The sequence below is a fragment of the Strongylocentrotus purpuratus genome, unplaced genomic scaffold (genome assembly GCF_000002235.5).
Source record: "Strongylocentrotus purpuratus isolate Spur 01 unplaced genomic scaffold, Spur_5.0 spur5_scaffold_13, whole genome shotgun sequence".
Taxonomy (NCBI): Eukaryota; Metazoa; Echinodermata; class Echinoidea; order Camarodonta; family Strongylocentrotidae; genus Strongylocentrotus; species Strongylocentrotus purpuratus.
In genome coordinates this window covers 19130456-19147427 of record NW_022145598.1, presented here as the reverse complement: position 1 = coordinate 19147427, position 16972 = coordinate 19130456, and the positions used below count along the sequence as shown (strand labels likewise).

Here is a 16972-nt window from a genome sequence, read left to right as displayed (position 1 = left end):
TCATTTTCGGAAGTGCCATCGACAAAAATTAGGTTTGAAAGCAGCCCTAAAAATGAAAGAACCGCACTTCCTTGTTCTTCCGTCAAACCCCTCTCTTCTCATAACCCCAATCCAAACCTCTCTCTTCAAACAGGCTCAGTCTCTCTCTTCCTCTTTTTTTTCCTCTCTCTCTCTCTCTCTCTCTCTCTCGCTCTCTGCGTCTCCCTCTCTCTTTCTCCTCTTTGCGTCTCTCTTTCTCTCTTTCTGTCTCTCTCCCTCTTTCTCATACTATCATCACCTTGTAAATATGTTTTTATTTTGTTTATTTGTATATTTAAAAAAATGTATATATAAATATTTTATTAGTTTAAATATTTGTACCAAAGTGTAGATTGCTGTACATGTACAAACAAGTCAAAAGAAGCAAGAAGTCATTGATTAAACCATTTATTCCAAGAATGTTATTATCCGGTCTCTGTATAAATGCAAGTACGTGCTCCTCAAAACGACAAGGTACATGTAACGATAGCTAATCAGCATGCCACTAAGAGTAATATATACACAGAAATTGCAAAAATTAGGTGAATAGAAAGAAAAATTAACAAGATGCATGTTTCTGTTGCATACACGTATAAGAAGTCATGATTTAATGAAACAACTGAAAACAGATATATTTACAAGTGCATAGGATCATTAATACCATTTTTCTTCTGAATTATCCAGAAAGTTCCGTCCTCCTATCCAACTCCATTTTATATTATGGGCTGAGCCAATCAATCAACATATATACAAATCATCTATAAACTTTACCAATATCCAATGTTTAAGGGCAATATTGTCTGAAATAAAATTAACATTTAATAATTACGATTCACTAGTGTCCATATCATTTCTTTTATAGTTTGCTGCAGCAATTTTTGAGGGGGTTCACCTTTAATAAGAATGAGGCTAAAACATGTTAACAAACCATATATTTCCCTGGGATCATTATAAAATTAAAAGCCTGGACGGATAAACATATCATACACAACTGGCGTTCACTCTCTACTCTTAAGAAACCTTCCCCTGAAATATAGCCCCTCGTCTTGCATCATTCAAATTGTTGCCCATCTATGCCTGATTTTGTCATCATTACAAATTCTATTTGTTCCTACGTGCGTCAGATATCTAGCTTTGAGGCGCTGGATGCAATGTAGCATTAATAATTAATGCATTGAGATGATTAAGGCACACTACACTCTATATTTACATACTTCCTTCCTTTTGATCATGATGTACTTTTGCACAGAAAAAAAAAACTAAATAAGAATACCGGTATTACTTAAGAAATTATGTACATCTTACTAAAACAGTAAAAATCAATGGAATGTGCATATAAAAATACAGGCTCTGCTTTCCGAGTTGATTTCACAGTTCAAATATCACATACACATAATTCCTAGCTTTTTTGAAGGGGATAAAGGATATGTATTATGAATTTCCAAGCAACCTTTTCTAGTTGAGGAGTTTATACTCTAGGTGATATCACTGTATAGATGTTTTATGAATGTAGAGTTGTGTTAAAATGGCAAAATTGAGATCAACCAAATTAAAATCATTGACAGAGAATTAATGATTATTTCAATCTGTCATTGTTCGAGTGAAGTTTAAAGCCCTTAAAATAGTCTAATACAGTACTAATTGCTGCAACCACCTAAATACAAAAACACTTGTTGATAAAAGTCACATATTTATGTCACTTGGGTTGAATTTGTTTTCCATGTGATTTAACTTCTGCAAATGTAAGACAAATAACCACCACTCTCAAACTCAAAGACCCCCCAAAATGTTTTGGTTGTAAATATTGCCTGTGGTGCGATATAATCATGTAACTCAGTTTCTGGCGATTATTTTTCTTCCTCATGTATATTTTGGAGTAAAGGACTGATTTGATATTCTGATAAACCCATAAAATGCATGTTTGCAAAATGAATGCCACAATGGATCTGCTTAAAGATGGTAGTCAATGCTCTAATAATCTAATCATGAAAGATTGTTTTCTCTTCAAAAAAGAAAACAAAATTGAGTTGGGAGGTTTTATCAACCAAATTTTGGGCCCATTTTATGAATTTTTTTTACAATGATGAAGAGAAATTGCTGTCAAGATTACATTTGATCGGCTGCGAGAACAGCATTTTGGCAAAAGGGTGACTTTGATCAAGTTTTATGGAATGGATTAAGGTTTCTGTGAATACTGAAAGTTCATACATTGCAACCATGTGGAAAATAAAAACACTTTTCATCATGATTTAGAAAGAAAAAAAATGTTGCTAGGCCTATAAAGTTTCATTGATATTGCTCCTGCTTAATCAATCCTTATTCCATGATTGTAAAAGTATCAACCATGCACTTCCTAGAATTTATTAAAACATGCCTTTGGCATCAAACTCTAAAATTAATTATCCAAGACATAACTTGTGCATAAACTTAATATTGTCTATTAGGAGCCAGATGGACATTCCCTCGTACACTTTTAGACAGGTAATACCCTTCTGGCTTTCAACAGATGATATGCATCAACACTAAAGTCCACATTTTTTCACACAAGACTATAAAGACCTAGTGAGACCTCACTGATAACTCTAACGATAATCAGAACAATAACGGTCCCAAAACACTTCCCTGTTGGCAAGTCAAAAACGAATTGGAAATCACTGTTGTAGGTCAGACCTCATCAATTTACGCTGAGTCTCCCTCAATTGTTTTTGTCGTCTTCTTGGGATCGCTCGGCCAACATTTCTTTTAGGGAACAGCCGCGACAATTACACAAAATGTCACTGCTTTGAGGCGACAACAGCAAAAGGGATGGAGGTGATGTTCGTAGTATTTGAATGAAACTTTTTTTTTTTGGTGCATAAATTTGTGGGGTGCGACCTCTTCAATCGTTATCAAGGAACTCGATCTGACCAGGTCTTTAAGACTTTTTTCCCTCGCCATAATTGCTAATTAATGGAATGACCATGAGTATTTTTTTGTTAGTATAAATTATACTATATACAATATAAGCCTTATATACACAATATACAAAACATACAATATCATGAAACTCTCAATATATACCTGTTTGAGACAGGCATACACACGTTTCAACATATAATTTACAACACATGTACTAGTTTGAATACATGAAGGTTTATATTTTACCATACAAGTATACCCACCCTACCGAAACATCATAATCATATAAAGTTTGTAAAACAATTTTAAAATGTTACAACTTGATGAGTTCAAATTTCACAAATTGTTTTCACACTCCTTCTTCAGAAGTTCTGATTTGAAGTCAATTTCCTTTGGAATTATACATTTTAACCCATAGGCTACAGGAACTAGGTGGTCCTGACTAAAATGAAGGGAATCACAGAATTCACTAGTCAACGGGTTGGGTATAAGCATGAGCTTTTAGATGAATATTATTTATGACACACATCTTTTAGGAAGGTTAAAACCTGAAATCTCTAGACTAAAGCGATTTTAACCCAAACACTTTTTTAAAACCCTTAGAGCTACAGTAATCACACATCTTTCAAAATATGGACGGAATTCAGAGACCCTAAACTCACACAATATGTTACATACATAAATTTCTTACACACTAAGCATTCATTAAAATATCTTTAAATCACCACAAAGATGTTTCTTTTAAACAAAAGAAGAGTTGGCAGGAGAGACGTAGAGTTGTCTAAAGCGATTTCAAACTCCCACAGACACACAGTAAAACCTGTTTATAAGCAACCACCTGTTTAGAAATACCACATGTCGATAAAGACCACAAACTTTGTTTCCCTTGATACTTATTTCTTGTTGAAACCTGCACTACCGAATAGAAACCGTATACGAAGACTACCTGCCTACAAAGACCCTCTTTCTTGTATTCCGGTCTTTATAGGCAGGTTCCACTGTAATTGATAACCGAATGAAATCCCATTTCCCTAGAATCATAATCACTTCTTTGAAATCAGCTGCCTAATTGTCCTCTGAAATATATCTCAATTTATTGACTGTAAACTGTCTTTCCTATAAAGGCAGCATTATCCAAAACTGGTGTTTATTAATTTGACGTTGTGTTTTTCTACAGTCCATGAAACCAATAGCCGACAAGACCAATGTCCAACAAGACTGACCACCCTCTAGACTGGCATTGTCAAACCTCAGTCACACTGTCGAACCACTTCCAAACCAACTGATTTTTTAGCCTTGGGGGTAATGTAATGTTTTGGTCAGTTTGTAGTCGGTCTGGCTTCGGTCTCAACGATGTGACCGGAGTATCGATCTCGTGGGCCGTCAGTCTACTAAGATGTCTCAGTTATAACGATAATCAGTTTTATTTGAGTTTACTCTTCCAAGACTTTTTCAAAAACTAGTATCTTCTCCCCACGTTCCCCCCCCCCCCCGACATGAAGAGAAATTTTTCTTGAAGCTACGTCATCCACTGTGCGTAGCCATGGCAACAGGATGATGTGCTAGCTGACTTGTCAGTGTTTCTTACGAGTATTACTAACTCCCCCCCCCCTTCCTCTCATCCATCACATGAAATGAACATTCTAAAATAACATTTTCCTTGATGTCGTCTCAGTGTCATCCACTGTGTGTATCCATGGCAACGAGATGAAGTGCGGTCTTGTTTGTTAATGGTGGTTAAGGGGTGCGTCTTTATTCTGCTGCTTGTTCGCCTGTAGCTTGTTCATCGCCATCAGCCTTGGCTTGTTCGCCTGATTGTGCAGAAAATAAGAGAGAGAGAGGGGGAGAGAGAGAGAGAGAGAGAGAGGGGGGGTGAGAGGGAGAGAGACAGAGATATGAGAGCGAGAGAAAGAGAGAGGGAGATAATGAGAGAGAGGGAGATAATTAGAGAGGGAGAGAGGGAGAGAGAGAGACATGAGAGAGAGAGAGAGAGAGAGAGAGAGATGGGAAGAACAAAAAAGTAAGACATTATGACTAGCTGCTTTCAGGTCTTCAGGTCTACTGTTTTAATCAATGTTACAGTTCTTGGGAAATATAACCTCAGTAAAATGAATAATGCATGTGTCAATTAATCTCATGTTAAAATTTGACATGGAATATTGAACTTGCAAACCTTTAAAAAACAGATTTTGAAAAATTATATTTGTAATTTTGGCATGGTAATATGTCTTCACACCATAAATGACTTTATAAGTTATGATCTATGATAATTGCTGAACCAGATCGGCGTCCCTGCAATTTTTTAAAACTTTCCTTTAAATGTTTCTCATAAGAACTATTTAAATGAGTAGATCCAAACATACAGATTACACATTTAAGGTAAATACAATATGTGTACATTATCAGCTTGTCTATAGTATTAAATGCTGAAAACCTTTTTCAGGGCTTTTGAAAAACAGCAGGGAAAAAGGTATACACAACATCATGAAAAAGAACTGTCTTCAGAAGAAGGAAAAAGGTTTGATGGATAAAGGCATAACATTTCCAAACTATACATTTCAATCATTTGATGTGGGAATAACATAACAATAACCATTTACAACACATATATATAGAATGATAAAACTACAGTATTGTGAAACGGGGAAACTACATCGAGATACAATAAGAAGAACTGACATAACATATACATTGATTGTGAATAAAACAATTACTAATATTAGATTAGATTTTTGGGGGGTAAAAAGGTCAAATTAGCAGTGTTGGAAAGCATAAGATTAGGATAAAATATTACAATGACATGCTAGATGAATATTAACCCCAAATCTGTAATTGAAAACATATGAAATCATGCATATGAATTGGAAATATAAAACAAATGGATGAAAAGGGGTAATTATTAGTAGTAAAGATCATTGTCTCTAAGCAGGATTGGCTCACATTCTTTAAATAGAATTGAGGCAACATGTGCACACTTACTTTTCTCTCAATAATTTAATGAATTCATTCATTCATTCATTCATTCATTCACTCACTCACTTATCCACACACTTACTCATTCACTCACTTATCCACACACACACTCACTCACTCACTCCCTCACCCATCCACTCACCCACCCACCCACTCACTCACCCACTCATTCATTCATCCACTCACTCACTCATCCACTCACGCACTCACCCACCCACTCACTCACTCACCCACCCACTCACTCACTCACCCACTCATTCATTCATCCACTCACTCACTCATCCACTCACGCACTCACCCACCCACTCACTCACTCACCCACCCACTCACTCACTCACCCACTCATTCATTCATCCACTCACTCACTCACCCACTCACTAACACACCCACTCACTCACCCACCCACTCACTCACCCACTCACCCACCCACTCACCCACCCACTCACTCACCCACTCACCCACCCACCCACCCACTCACCCACCCACCCACTCACTCACCCACCCACTCACTCACTCACTCACCCACCCACTCACCCACACACTCACCCACCCACCCACCCACCCACTCACTCACTCACTCACTCACTCATTCATCCACACATTCATTCCTTTTTGCCCTGTGTGGTGATACTTCAGACAACGATAGCTGATTTTACCATCTATAGGGGTTCAATAAATAATCAACGTACATGTATATTCATTGTAATATATTGGCTGATATTCTAACATAATTGTTATTTTTACGAATGTAAATATATAAGTATGTATGATTGTCATGTACATGTATAATGATTTGTACATTTTTTAGAAATGGAATGAATGAAGAACTGTGCTACATATCCTAAATTTTCTGTTTGGTACCACAATGGCGTTAAACTCATAATATTTTTAACAGAGTTAACTTCATAATGGCTCTATACAGACAAAATGAAATATTTTCATAACTGACAATATATGCCAATAACTGATGCTGTAGGAAAACATTGCTCATAAATCTTTCAAATAAAGCAATTTTTAATAATCATAGTTTGCATTTCCTTGGTTCAAAACCAAGTCGATGCACCACTGCCCTCTGGTAAGGGATCATAATCCTCATTACCAGGTCCCTCAGAGACGATCTAAAGCTGTCTGTCCACTGGTTGCTTACTAACAAGCATTTATGCTTTCTTAGCAATCAGGTAAAATAACCACCACTAACACGGTAACACATTAGTAAATCCATGGGAGAACATACTTCTAGTGACAGTCTCTTTCTGTGTAATTTGCTGGTTAAAAGCCTTCTCAATCAACAATAAATGCATACCGCATATCAAAAACATAGAAAGAAAAATAGTTATAAGAGATAGAATAGGAAATGGATCACCGATACTGAGTCCAATACTGAGTCTGTGCTGGCAGATAAGGAGTATGAAATCTCTAAGATTTAACACATTTCTATACAAATATGATTGATGGAACAATCATCATTATGTTGCCATGGTTACTCCTATATCTCTTAGGAAATGGCAGCATGAAGAGAAATGCTGCCTTACTATTTTTAGAAGAAAAGATTCAAAGCATTTTTCATGGTCAGTTCGCTGGCACAACGAGCAATAGCAAAAGTGTAAAAGAAAAAAACAAGTGAAGTATGATGCGTGTTTCTCATCATCAAATTGAGACGTAATATAGTTGGACTGAAGATTGCAAAATACATGAAAGAAAAAGAAATATTTTTGTTCTCTCTTATATTCATTCTCTCAGTGGATGAAATATCTGATTGAATACTACCAAAAGTAGACCTAAAGCAAATCAACTTCAATTTCCAAAAGTTCAGGTTTGCTTTGCTTCATTAAAAGAAAGGAAACTCTAAAAAGTAGATTAATAGTCAAATGATATAGCTCTGTACTTTCATCTAATAGATTATAACAAACTTCACACTGTACAACTTGCATACCCTACCGATTAAAGAATATTCAGTGGTTGCGGTTTGGGTAAGGAAAAAACGTCATATTCCCAGAATCCCAGGGCCCTACGTACATGAACATATTTCTTCTGGACCATTATTATTATTTCTCATTATTTCTGATCTCTTACTCCCTCCCTCCCTTCCTCCTACACTCCATTCCTTTTTCTTTTTTTCTCTCCCCCCCCCCCCCCCCCCCTTCCCCTCCTTCCCCCTCTCTCTCTCTCCTCCTTCCACTCCCTCTCCCTCTCCCACCCTCTCCATATTGAGCAGTAAATTATCCATTATAACACTGCTCAATTGCAATAGGACTTATGTCCATATGATCATTTTTTAATCACAAATTTTTGTGTAAACCTGCAAAGTAGCAACAAAAACAAAATAGAAAGAAAAAATTGTATAAAATGTGCACAAGGATTAAATTAAAAATACAAAATAATGTAAGTATAATCCAACCAGAATTCAATAAAATAGTGTGAAATTAATTGGAATAAAAATGATTTATGATTAATCTATGACAAAAAGATATATGTTTAAATGTGTACTGGTAGGTTTAAATTCATTCCTTCTCTTTGTCAATAGAATATATAAGATGGAAAATGAAAAGAAAGACCAAAGGCAGCGCGGAGAGGTGATGAGGCTATATATAGATATCTGATGCAAAATGAAAAGAACAAAATCATAAATCAATATGATTACCGGTAACAACATACATCCTTGAATCAGTTGGGCAAATCATTGTCAAAGAACACAATGATATGTACAGTTCAACATTGCCCTTTAACCCAATTCAATTAAAGGCCCACTGTACTACTTGTAGCTACTTGCTCCCTCTATATAAAAAACAATGCCTAATCGGTGACCATTGGTCCCCCATGATCCTCTTTTTCTTATGTTAATTGAGAGCTGACTTGATGAGATAGCCACCTGTCAGTGACCTTCCTGGGTGGTCTAATCCCTCCTAGCCAAACTAGTACAGATGAGCTTTAAACAAATTTTTACGAAAAATGAACATGTGACCTTTTGCAGCTGAAATATCTTTTTCATTGATAGCGCTGAGGGCATAGTCCTTGTGCATGTACCGTCGTCAAATAAACGACTTTTGTGACGGCCAATTGACGTTCCATAATTCAATTATTCATTGATCACTTTTCAATTCCTCCTTTTGTACTGCGACAATAGGAGAGAATGGCTTCCATGCCTGGCTTTATATTCATGGGGATCAATGGTATATAAGCAGCCACTCATGCATAGATCGTGATGGTATTGAAGATGAAATCATTCGCACTGAGGGTGTATTGTGGAATACAAAGACAATAATGAATTGTTATTCAATTACTGTTATCGTATTGGTTATATGGATATTTCCTGGATACCTTTTGGAAAGAATGGTAGAAAAAAAATCCTGTCATAAAATGGGTTATCTGAAGTTAAGCCAAACTATGTGGAAGCACTGTGGCATGTTGGTAAAGGCTCTTGGCTGTCATACGAGAGGTACTTAGTTCAGTTGAAGTTTTTAAAAGTAATCTAAATTGTATCTTTTTATTTGGCATACATGTATAATTAATTGTTCTCATTCATTTTTGTATCTTAACCCTGTTGTCATATTGTGCGTATAATGCTGCTACATGAGCAGTATTTATACTGATGTGGCTATCTTGACCAAACTATTACAATCAAATATTATTAACTGATTTATTTGTATCTAATTAGTGCCATTAAAATACTTCTCATCTCTTCCCTTCCTCTTTCTTTTTCTCTCCCTTTCTTTTCCTCTGTAGATCTCCCCCTTTACCTCTCCATTTCTCTCTTTTCTTTTCCCTCCCCTCTTCTCTCTCTCTCTCTCTCTCTCTCTCTTTCTCTCTCTCCCTCTTTCTCTCTCTCTCTCTCTCTTTATGTATATTTCTCTCCCCCCTGGCATACTTTAAAAAAATGTCAATTTATGCATCAAAACACTTCTTATCATGAAAAAAAAATTTATCTAATGATATCCATAGATCAACAAAAGTAATGCAGTATATTCTCATTGACGTTCAGATTTTTTTGTACCTAAAAAGACTAGATCGAGCTACCGCATATAAACCCCTTTCAGAGTGATTATTTCCCTCATATAATGGTAGACATAATACACTGTTTGTCTACGATCTGAGAGTGTTTTTTCAGTGAATTTCAGTTCTTGCCATTTATTTGAATTATATTTATCTATCTATGCATGCGTGAGTTAATTGAGCGGCAATTGAAGGCAAAGAACGCAAGGAACATCTCATGTAGAAACATTTCATGTGTCACCGTGATCATGCGTAAGAAACACGTAACCAGATGCATTGCGTGAGTGGTCTTGGCAGTGGCTTAAAACACGCCTCATAAACAACGAGAATTAGATATCCGTGAAATCATTTTTTTTTTAATGGACTAGGCATTCCATGAGGAAGGCTTGGAAGCATGTACATTTGGTTCTATATTTAACATCTTTTGTGCCGGCACAAAGCTCTTTCAATGATTAATTAAGGCATATAAACCTGTACTTTTGTGTAATATTCATCTTACATGTTAGAGAAATATTGCAGTAGTGTTAATAGAAATACTGTGTAGTAGTTTATTTCCCCTCTCTCACACACTCTCTCTCTCTCTCTCTCTCTCCCTCCCTCTCTCTCTCTCCCTCTTTCTCTCTGTCTCTGTCTCTCGATCTCTCTCTTTCTGTATATGTTTCTGTCTTAAATCTTTCTTTCATGCCTTGATCTCTCTCCTCCCCCTATTCCTCTCTCTCCTCTACATCTCTCTCTGTCTCTCTCTCTCTCCCTCTCTTTATGTCTGCTTGATTGAGTTCACAGTGTCACAGTTGGGAGAATTCTGGAATCTATTAGATCAGTTTTCCCAATTTTTATAATTAATAATGGTCTGTTTTCACTCAAACTTTCAGAATATCTTTCATTGTACATCTAGCATTATTAAAAGTCATCACCTTAGCACCATTTTTTCTCATCTGAGCAATGTTACCTATTCCCTTTAAAGGGGTTACGCATGCGGCATGGGGAATAATGTAACTAAAAGGTAGTCATAAAAGTATAATGATTGGTATCTAAATTGATGGTGAGAAACTATTGATGACATGTAAATGTTTAGATAGATACAACTGGTTTCCTTTAATGTGGGATATATACTAGAAAACTGTTATGTGATACTTAAGAAATTGTGCATGAACTGGGAATACTAAACACAAGGCTCATGCATGGGCTTACATGAATTCATCTCTGAAGGTGACATATATCGTCCCTGTTTTCACGAAGTGACGGTAGTGAGGAAAATCGTCACGCAAAGTGAATGCAATTTTTTTTCACTACCGTCACTTTGTGAAAACAGCGACGATATGTAAGTATCTAAAAAATGAGATGCTCAAAAATTTAGGACAAGACAGAATTATCTCACTCTGAGATATACTCTCAAAAACTACTTTATGATACTGCAATGAATTGTGCATGCAGTGGGAATAAATAAAGAAGGTTCATGCATGCGATCATATCTGGAAGTGACACAAATGTTGTAATATTTGATGGAAAATGATCCTCAGAACTTGGCAGGCACGAGTAGACACAAAGGAAACAAAGGGATAACCTCACTTTGATGTACACTTGAAAACTACTGTGAGATGTTGGGATGGGACAGTGGAACATGCATCAGGGGTAATATAATTAAACAAAACATTCATGCATGAACTTATCTGCTACAAAATGTTCATGTATCATACTTATATATAAGGATGTGACAAAAAATGTATAGGATTCTGAAGAATGAAGCTCGAAAACATGTTGACGACAATTAAGTCCTTGAGTAGAAAACGATGGGTTGACTTCACCGCGTGACTAAAAACTACTGTGATATGCCGGGAAGGAATCATGCAGCCATAAGGGGTATGATACAAAATGCTCATGCATGCGCTAATATCTGGATGTGATGTAAAGCCGGGCACCATGCAACATGCCTAAGGTAGGCATCACCTAGCTAGCTAACCTTCTCCCGCCGTCTCTCCCTCATCTTTTGCCGGTGAACCTCTTGCGTCTTCTACCGGCGACGCCGCTTCCGATACTGTTTCTCCAGCGCCCTCTGCTGGGGAATCCTTGTTTCCATCCGTTACGGGCGTGTCTTCTATCGTCGGCGTTTGCTCGTCGCTTTGCGCCTGAGCATCGTCTGCCACGTTTACCTCATTGTCCGTCATTTCGGCGTCGTTATTTAACGCCGATACCTCAACTTTATGCTCCCCCGTTTCGGCGCTAGGTGATGATGATGGATTATCATCACTAGGAACATTTGGTTCATTAAAGGCTGATTGCTCATCGTTTTTCGGTGATGCCGTAACAGGTGAAGCTGTGTTTGCTTTTGGTTTGACAAAAGTCAGGGTTAACACAAGGATAAAAAGTTTGACATTAATATTAGTCTTCCCTCCAAACATTCTACTGCTCTGTAAAAAAAAATGCATTTCATTCTCACATACTCACATACATGTCATTAAGACTGATATGTATTTATATTTCATCAATCTATTTGTACTCTTTTAAAGCTGAAGAAAGAGAAAGGGACAGGGTATAAAGCAGCAGGTAATTTTTAGTTAGTCATTGGTCAAAACATAAACTAATGAAAGTGATAAATGATTTAACAAGAAAGCTTTCTATCTGCTTTAGAAAATATAAGTTCAATTGGTGAAAACACACACAAAAAATTAGATGAAGAAAAATTGAAAGCTAAGCACAATTGCTATAGAATGGTAAACAAGCAGGTACAATTTCTTTTAATGGAAGCTCTTTTTAATCATATGACTGCTATATGAATAAAAGTAAAAAGGATATGTGTAGTTTTAATTGGGTTTGCTTAATTTCTTTCAACCTTTTTGAGTTGTTATCTTAACAATTGGACTCTAACTTTGGATATTACAGGAAGGAAGATATATCGAGGTATAGAGATATGAAGAAGGAGAAATTAGCTTCTTTCTTTGTGACTTTATCTAAATAATGATGTACCTTCGTCTTCGGCTTCTGCCTGAATCTCTACAGCCTGGATTTCCATATCAACAGCTGAGTCTTGGATTAGAGAGAGACATGATGAGAGGAAGGGAGAAGGACAGGAGGAGAGAGGGAGGGAGGGGAGATATTGAGAGGGGTAGGAGGGAAGGGAGAGAGAGGAAGAGAGGGAGAGAGGGGAGAGAGAGAAGGAAAGGAGGGAAGAGGGAAGGGAGGGGAGATAGTAAGAGAGAGGGAGGAGGGAAGGGGGATAGAGAGGGGAGAACGAGAAGGAAAGGAGGTAAGAGGGGGAGAGAGAGGATGACAGGGAAAAGAGATAGAGAGAGATAGAGAGTAGGTGGAAGATGGGGAATGGAGGGGGAGATTGAGGGGAGAGAGGGGGAGGAGAGCAGAGAGGGACAAAGGGAGGGCAAAATACAGTTGAAGAGAGAGCAAAAGAATGGAAAGGGGAAATATTGAGAGAGAGAGAGAGAGATACAGAGAGAGAGTGGGAGAGGGAGAGGGAGAGAGAAAGAGAGAGAAAGGAGAGTGGAGAGAGAGGGGAGAGGAGAGGTGAGGGGAAGAAAGGCTCCAGGGGGAAAATAGCAAGAGAGAGAGCACAAGAATGGAAGATGGAGAAAGGGGGAGAGAGGAGATATACAGAGTCCCATCACAACACAGACAGAGAGAGATAGCAAAAGCCAGAGATTGTATAAAGAGTTAGTTACGATTTTAAAGATAGCTAGCTTGTAGGAATATATGCTTTACGTAGGAATATGCTTTACAATGAAGTTATCAGGCCTATTCACAATCTAAATATTAGTAGGCGAGCAGCGAAGCCAAGATTCTAAGATTAGCTGTCATCACTTAATAGAAAGGAATATATGTATGACCGACGTTAAACGTAAGCTTCATCTATAGCTTTGTGTTCAAATTGTATTAGACAACAACTAGTTTAGTCTTTTGATTTCTCTGGCTTACATCTTGTTAACAGATGTATAGCTTGTTCAGACAAAGTTATACAAGACTCACTTGGAAAATCGCTGTACACTGAAATGCACACATACACACTGGATAACAATCATGTATAAAGCAACACTGCATAGAGATAGTTTAAGAGGCGTCTGACTAAAGCAGACCCTGATTCTATATCAAAATTCTATTCAAAACAATGCTCAAATATGCATTTTGCTACACTACATTTAAGTTAATACAACGTTCAGACTTACAAAATTAATTGCTTATGGAATCGAGGGGGAAGCAGGGGCGGATCTAGCTTTTCGCCAAGGGGGTGGTTTGACCCAGGATTTTACCAAAAATCACGCCGTTTTACTTTTCTTTCTTTTTTTCTTTTCATCTTCTTTTTTTTTCTTCCACTTCCCGCCAAAGGGGGGGGGGGGGTTAAACTGCCGAAACCCCCCTCCCCCTAGATCCACCCCTGGGGGGGTGGGAAAATTTTTTAATATGATTTACCTTCATCTAACTGAAGTTCATTTAAATCTGATGTTGCTGGATTTTCACCCTCATTCCCTGTTACTTCTAGCAAAAGCATGATGCAGAAAGAAAAAAGAAAAATGAAGAATGAACATGGTTAGTACAGTTATTATTGTAGAGAGCCGGGTGTGTCAATTCTGACCGATTTGAGCACTATAAAAGAACCCATGATGATTAGAATTATTTTTAATCTGCAAGTGCCATTCCAACAATAATTTGTGTCATATAAAATGGAAAAGGTGGGCTTAGATCTGCTGTATTTAAAACAAACAATGGTTGCTTGATACAAAGTTAGGCTTTTAGTGATAATGCTTTTTTAATTTTATTTGAGAGATGCAAGCAAAATAAAGGCATAGATTTGTTATCATTCTTTTTGAGAGGCAGGTGCAAAAAAGGAGACTTGTTAAAAGTGATAGATAAAAAGTGAAAGATATAAACATTACTATGCACATGTAAGAAAACTATAATTAATGCAACACCCTATTATGCACATTTGTGAGAAGCTGCTAGTTTCATTTTGTAAAAGAGAATTAGTTGAGAATCACATTTTCATACAAGAGCTGTTAGCTTAAAGTAAGCCACAAGAGTAAAGGAAAATGCACAGGCAGATTAAATGTTTCACCTGAAATAAGCATCATAAATTAGTTAAGAATCACTTTTTGATAGATTAGCTGTCAGTTTTTAAAAGTAAGCCAATTAAGAGAGAAAGGAATACACACAAGCTGATCAGAGACTTTGCCTGTCATAGAAAAGCATTTTAGCTGAGAGCGGATAAAAAGCAGATCACACAATACCTTCCGTTGGCTCTTCCGCTGGTTTTGCTTCCGTTTCTTCTGCCGCGGGTGCTGCGGGTGCTTCCGTTTCTTCTGCCGCGGGTGCTGCGGGTGCTTCCGTTTCTTCTGCTGCTGGTTCTTCTGTTGCCGGCTCCGTTACCTCTTCCGCTTGTGTGACCTCTTCTGCTTTTGTGACCTCTTCCTCTTTCGTGACCTCTTCCTCTTCCTTGACCACTTCAGGTTGTGCGACCTCTTCTGACGCTTGCGTCGCCGGCGTTTCTTCTTGTGTTACGACGGGCTTTGTTTCTTCTGAATTTGCATAAGAGAGCACACAAGCATTGACAGAAAGGTTGCACAGAAGCAAGAGACAGGGTGTTTGAAATAAAAGAGAGCACTCAACCACAACGCTGGTCAAATTATTATTTTCCAGTGTGAAAATTTAATAGTTTCTAGTATGAAAGACAGCTCATTGAAAGCACTGATTTGAAAACAGAGAAACAATTTTTCTTGGAAAAAATTACAACAGAAATGCATCACGACAGTACCAGTTGCATGACAGACCACAAAAAGAATCATGGTTACAATTTGGCAAGATATAGCTTAAAGTAAAACTTGTTTCAAAAGAAATTAGATTATTAAGAGCACTGCACTGAAAACAGAGCAGGACATTTCTTTTGCAAATGAAATAAAGAAAACAGAAGTGCACCAGGACATTTGCCAAAGTTGCATGAAAGACTGTATAAAGAGAATTACAATTTGGCAAGAAATAGATTAAAAATAAAACTTGCTGTTATTCCAAGTCAATGCTTTAGAAGAAAAAAAATTGCAGTTGGAAAGAGGAAAACATATATGCTTATCAATTAAATTGACCTGTATAGAAAGACCATGCACTTTTCTCCTTTATCGAACGGTCTTTCTACAGAGGTTCAAATGCCCAAAAGGGCAAGAGGGGGCAAGAAAGGGGCAATTTACCTTGTTCTGGTGTCTGTTCAGGGGCCGATTCTTCTGCAAAAAGGAGAAAAAGAAGAATTTTCAGTCTCGGTCAGTTAATTGTCGGCATTGTGATAATGATCGTGGATCATTTACGTAATAACTTGACTAAAACCGAATTAATTTGAAGTGGAGGTGTGGATGTGTGTGGTTCATTTGTTTGACTATCAATCCAAGGGCCGATGGTTTGATTTTCACTTTCCTAACTTCAACCCTAGTTCAAACAACCTTCCTAATCATAATCACCACCCTAACCCTATCCCTAATCCTAATCATAATCCTAATCTTAACCATAATCCTAACCCTAATCCAAATCCTAACCTAACACTGCAACCCTCAGCCTAACCCTCCGTCTTTGAAAAAGTAACGCCCGGAACAATTGTCGCCAAAATGAACGTCTGATCACCTGTAATTTTACTTCATTACATATTCATATACCGGTATAAGGGGAGCATAATTTTGACAAGACGGTCTTGGTCTTTTATGGTACCCTTAACTCCATGTATAATTATTTGCATCTTCTCTGTGTTTCTATTTATCAGATCGTCACTTGAACTTGAACTTGAATACATGATTTTGTTATAAATTCAGTTTGAGTTGGCAATATTGTCTGCTGAGTGCTAGAAGGGGGCTTACTCATATACCTTAAAGCTTGTCTGCACTAGTTTGACCAGGCGGGATAAGACCTCCCAGGGTGGTCACCAACAGGTGGTTATCTCATCAAATCAATTCTCAATTAACATAACATAAGAAAAGAAAGGGCATCATGGGGGATCAACAGGTACCATTTAGACATTGTTGGCTATATATAGAGGGCGCAAGTAGCTATAAGTAGTGCAGTGGGGCTTTAAAAGCATATTAAGACCTCTAAGAACTCGATCAGAAGGTCACCT

General features: G+C 37.4%; 1 protein-coding gene across 6 annotated transcripts in view; it reads right to left on the bottom strand.

The window, feature by feature from the left end:
- Positions 1–410: 410 nt before the first annotated feature.
- Positions 411–16972, bottom strand: part of LOC591840 (brain acid soluble protein 1) — a 29335-nt gene continuing 12773 nt past the window's right edge. The window contains exons 3-8 of one of the 6 annotated variants that reach the window (XM_030983091.1): positions 16062–16094; positions 15111–15398; positions 14296–14361; positions 12844–12903; positions 11840–12202; positions 411–4727 (exon numbers count right to left, since the gene is read on the bottom strand). In XM_030983091.1, coding sequence (XP_030838951.1) covers positions 4669–4727; positions 11840–12202; positions 12844–12903; positions 14296–14361; positions 15111–15398; positions 16062–16094 — 869 coding nt within the window. In that variant the 3' untranslated portion in view covers positions 411–4668. The remainder of the gene's footprint in view (positions 4728–11839; positions 12203–12843; positions 12904–14295; positions 14362–15110; positions 15399–16061; positions 16095–16972) is intronic. The other 5 variants (XM_030983092.1, XM_030983093.1, XM_030983094.1 and 2 more) reach the window with 5 other exon arrangements.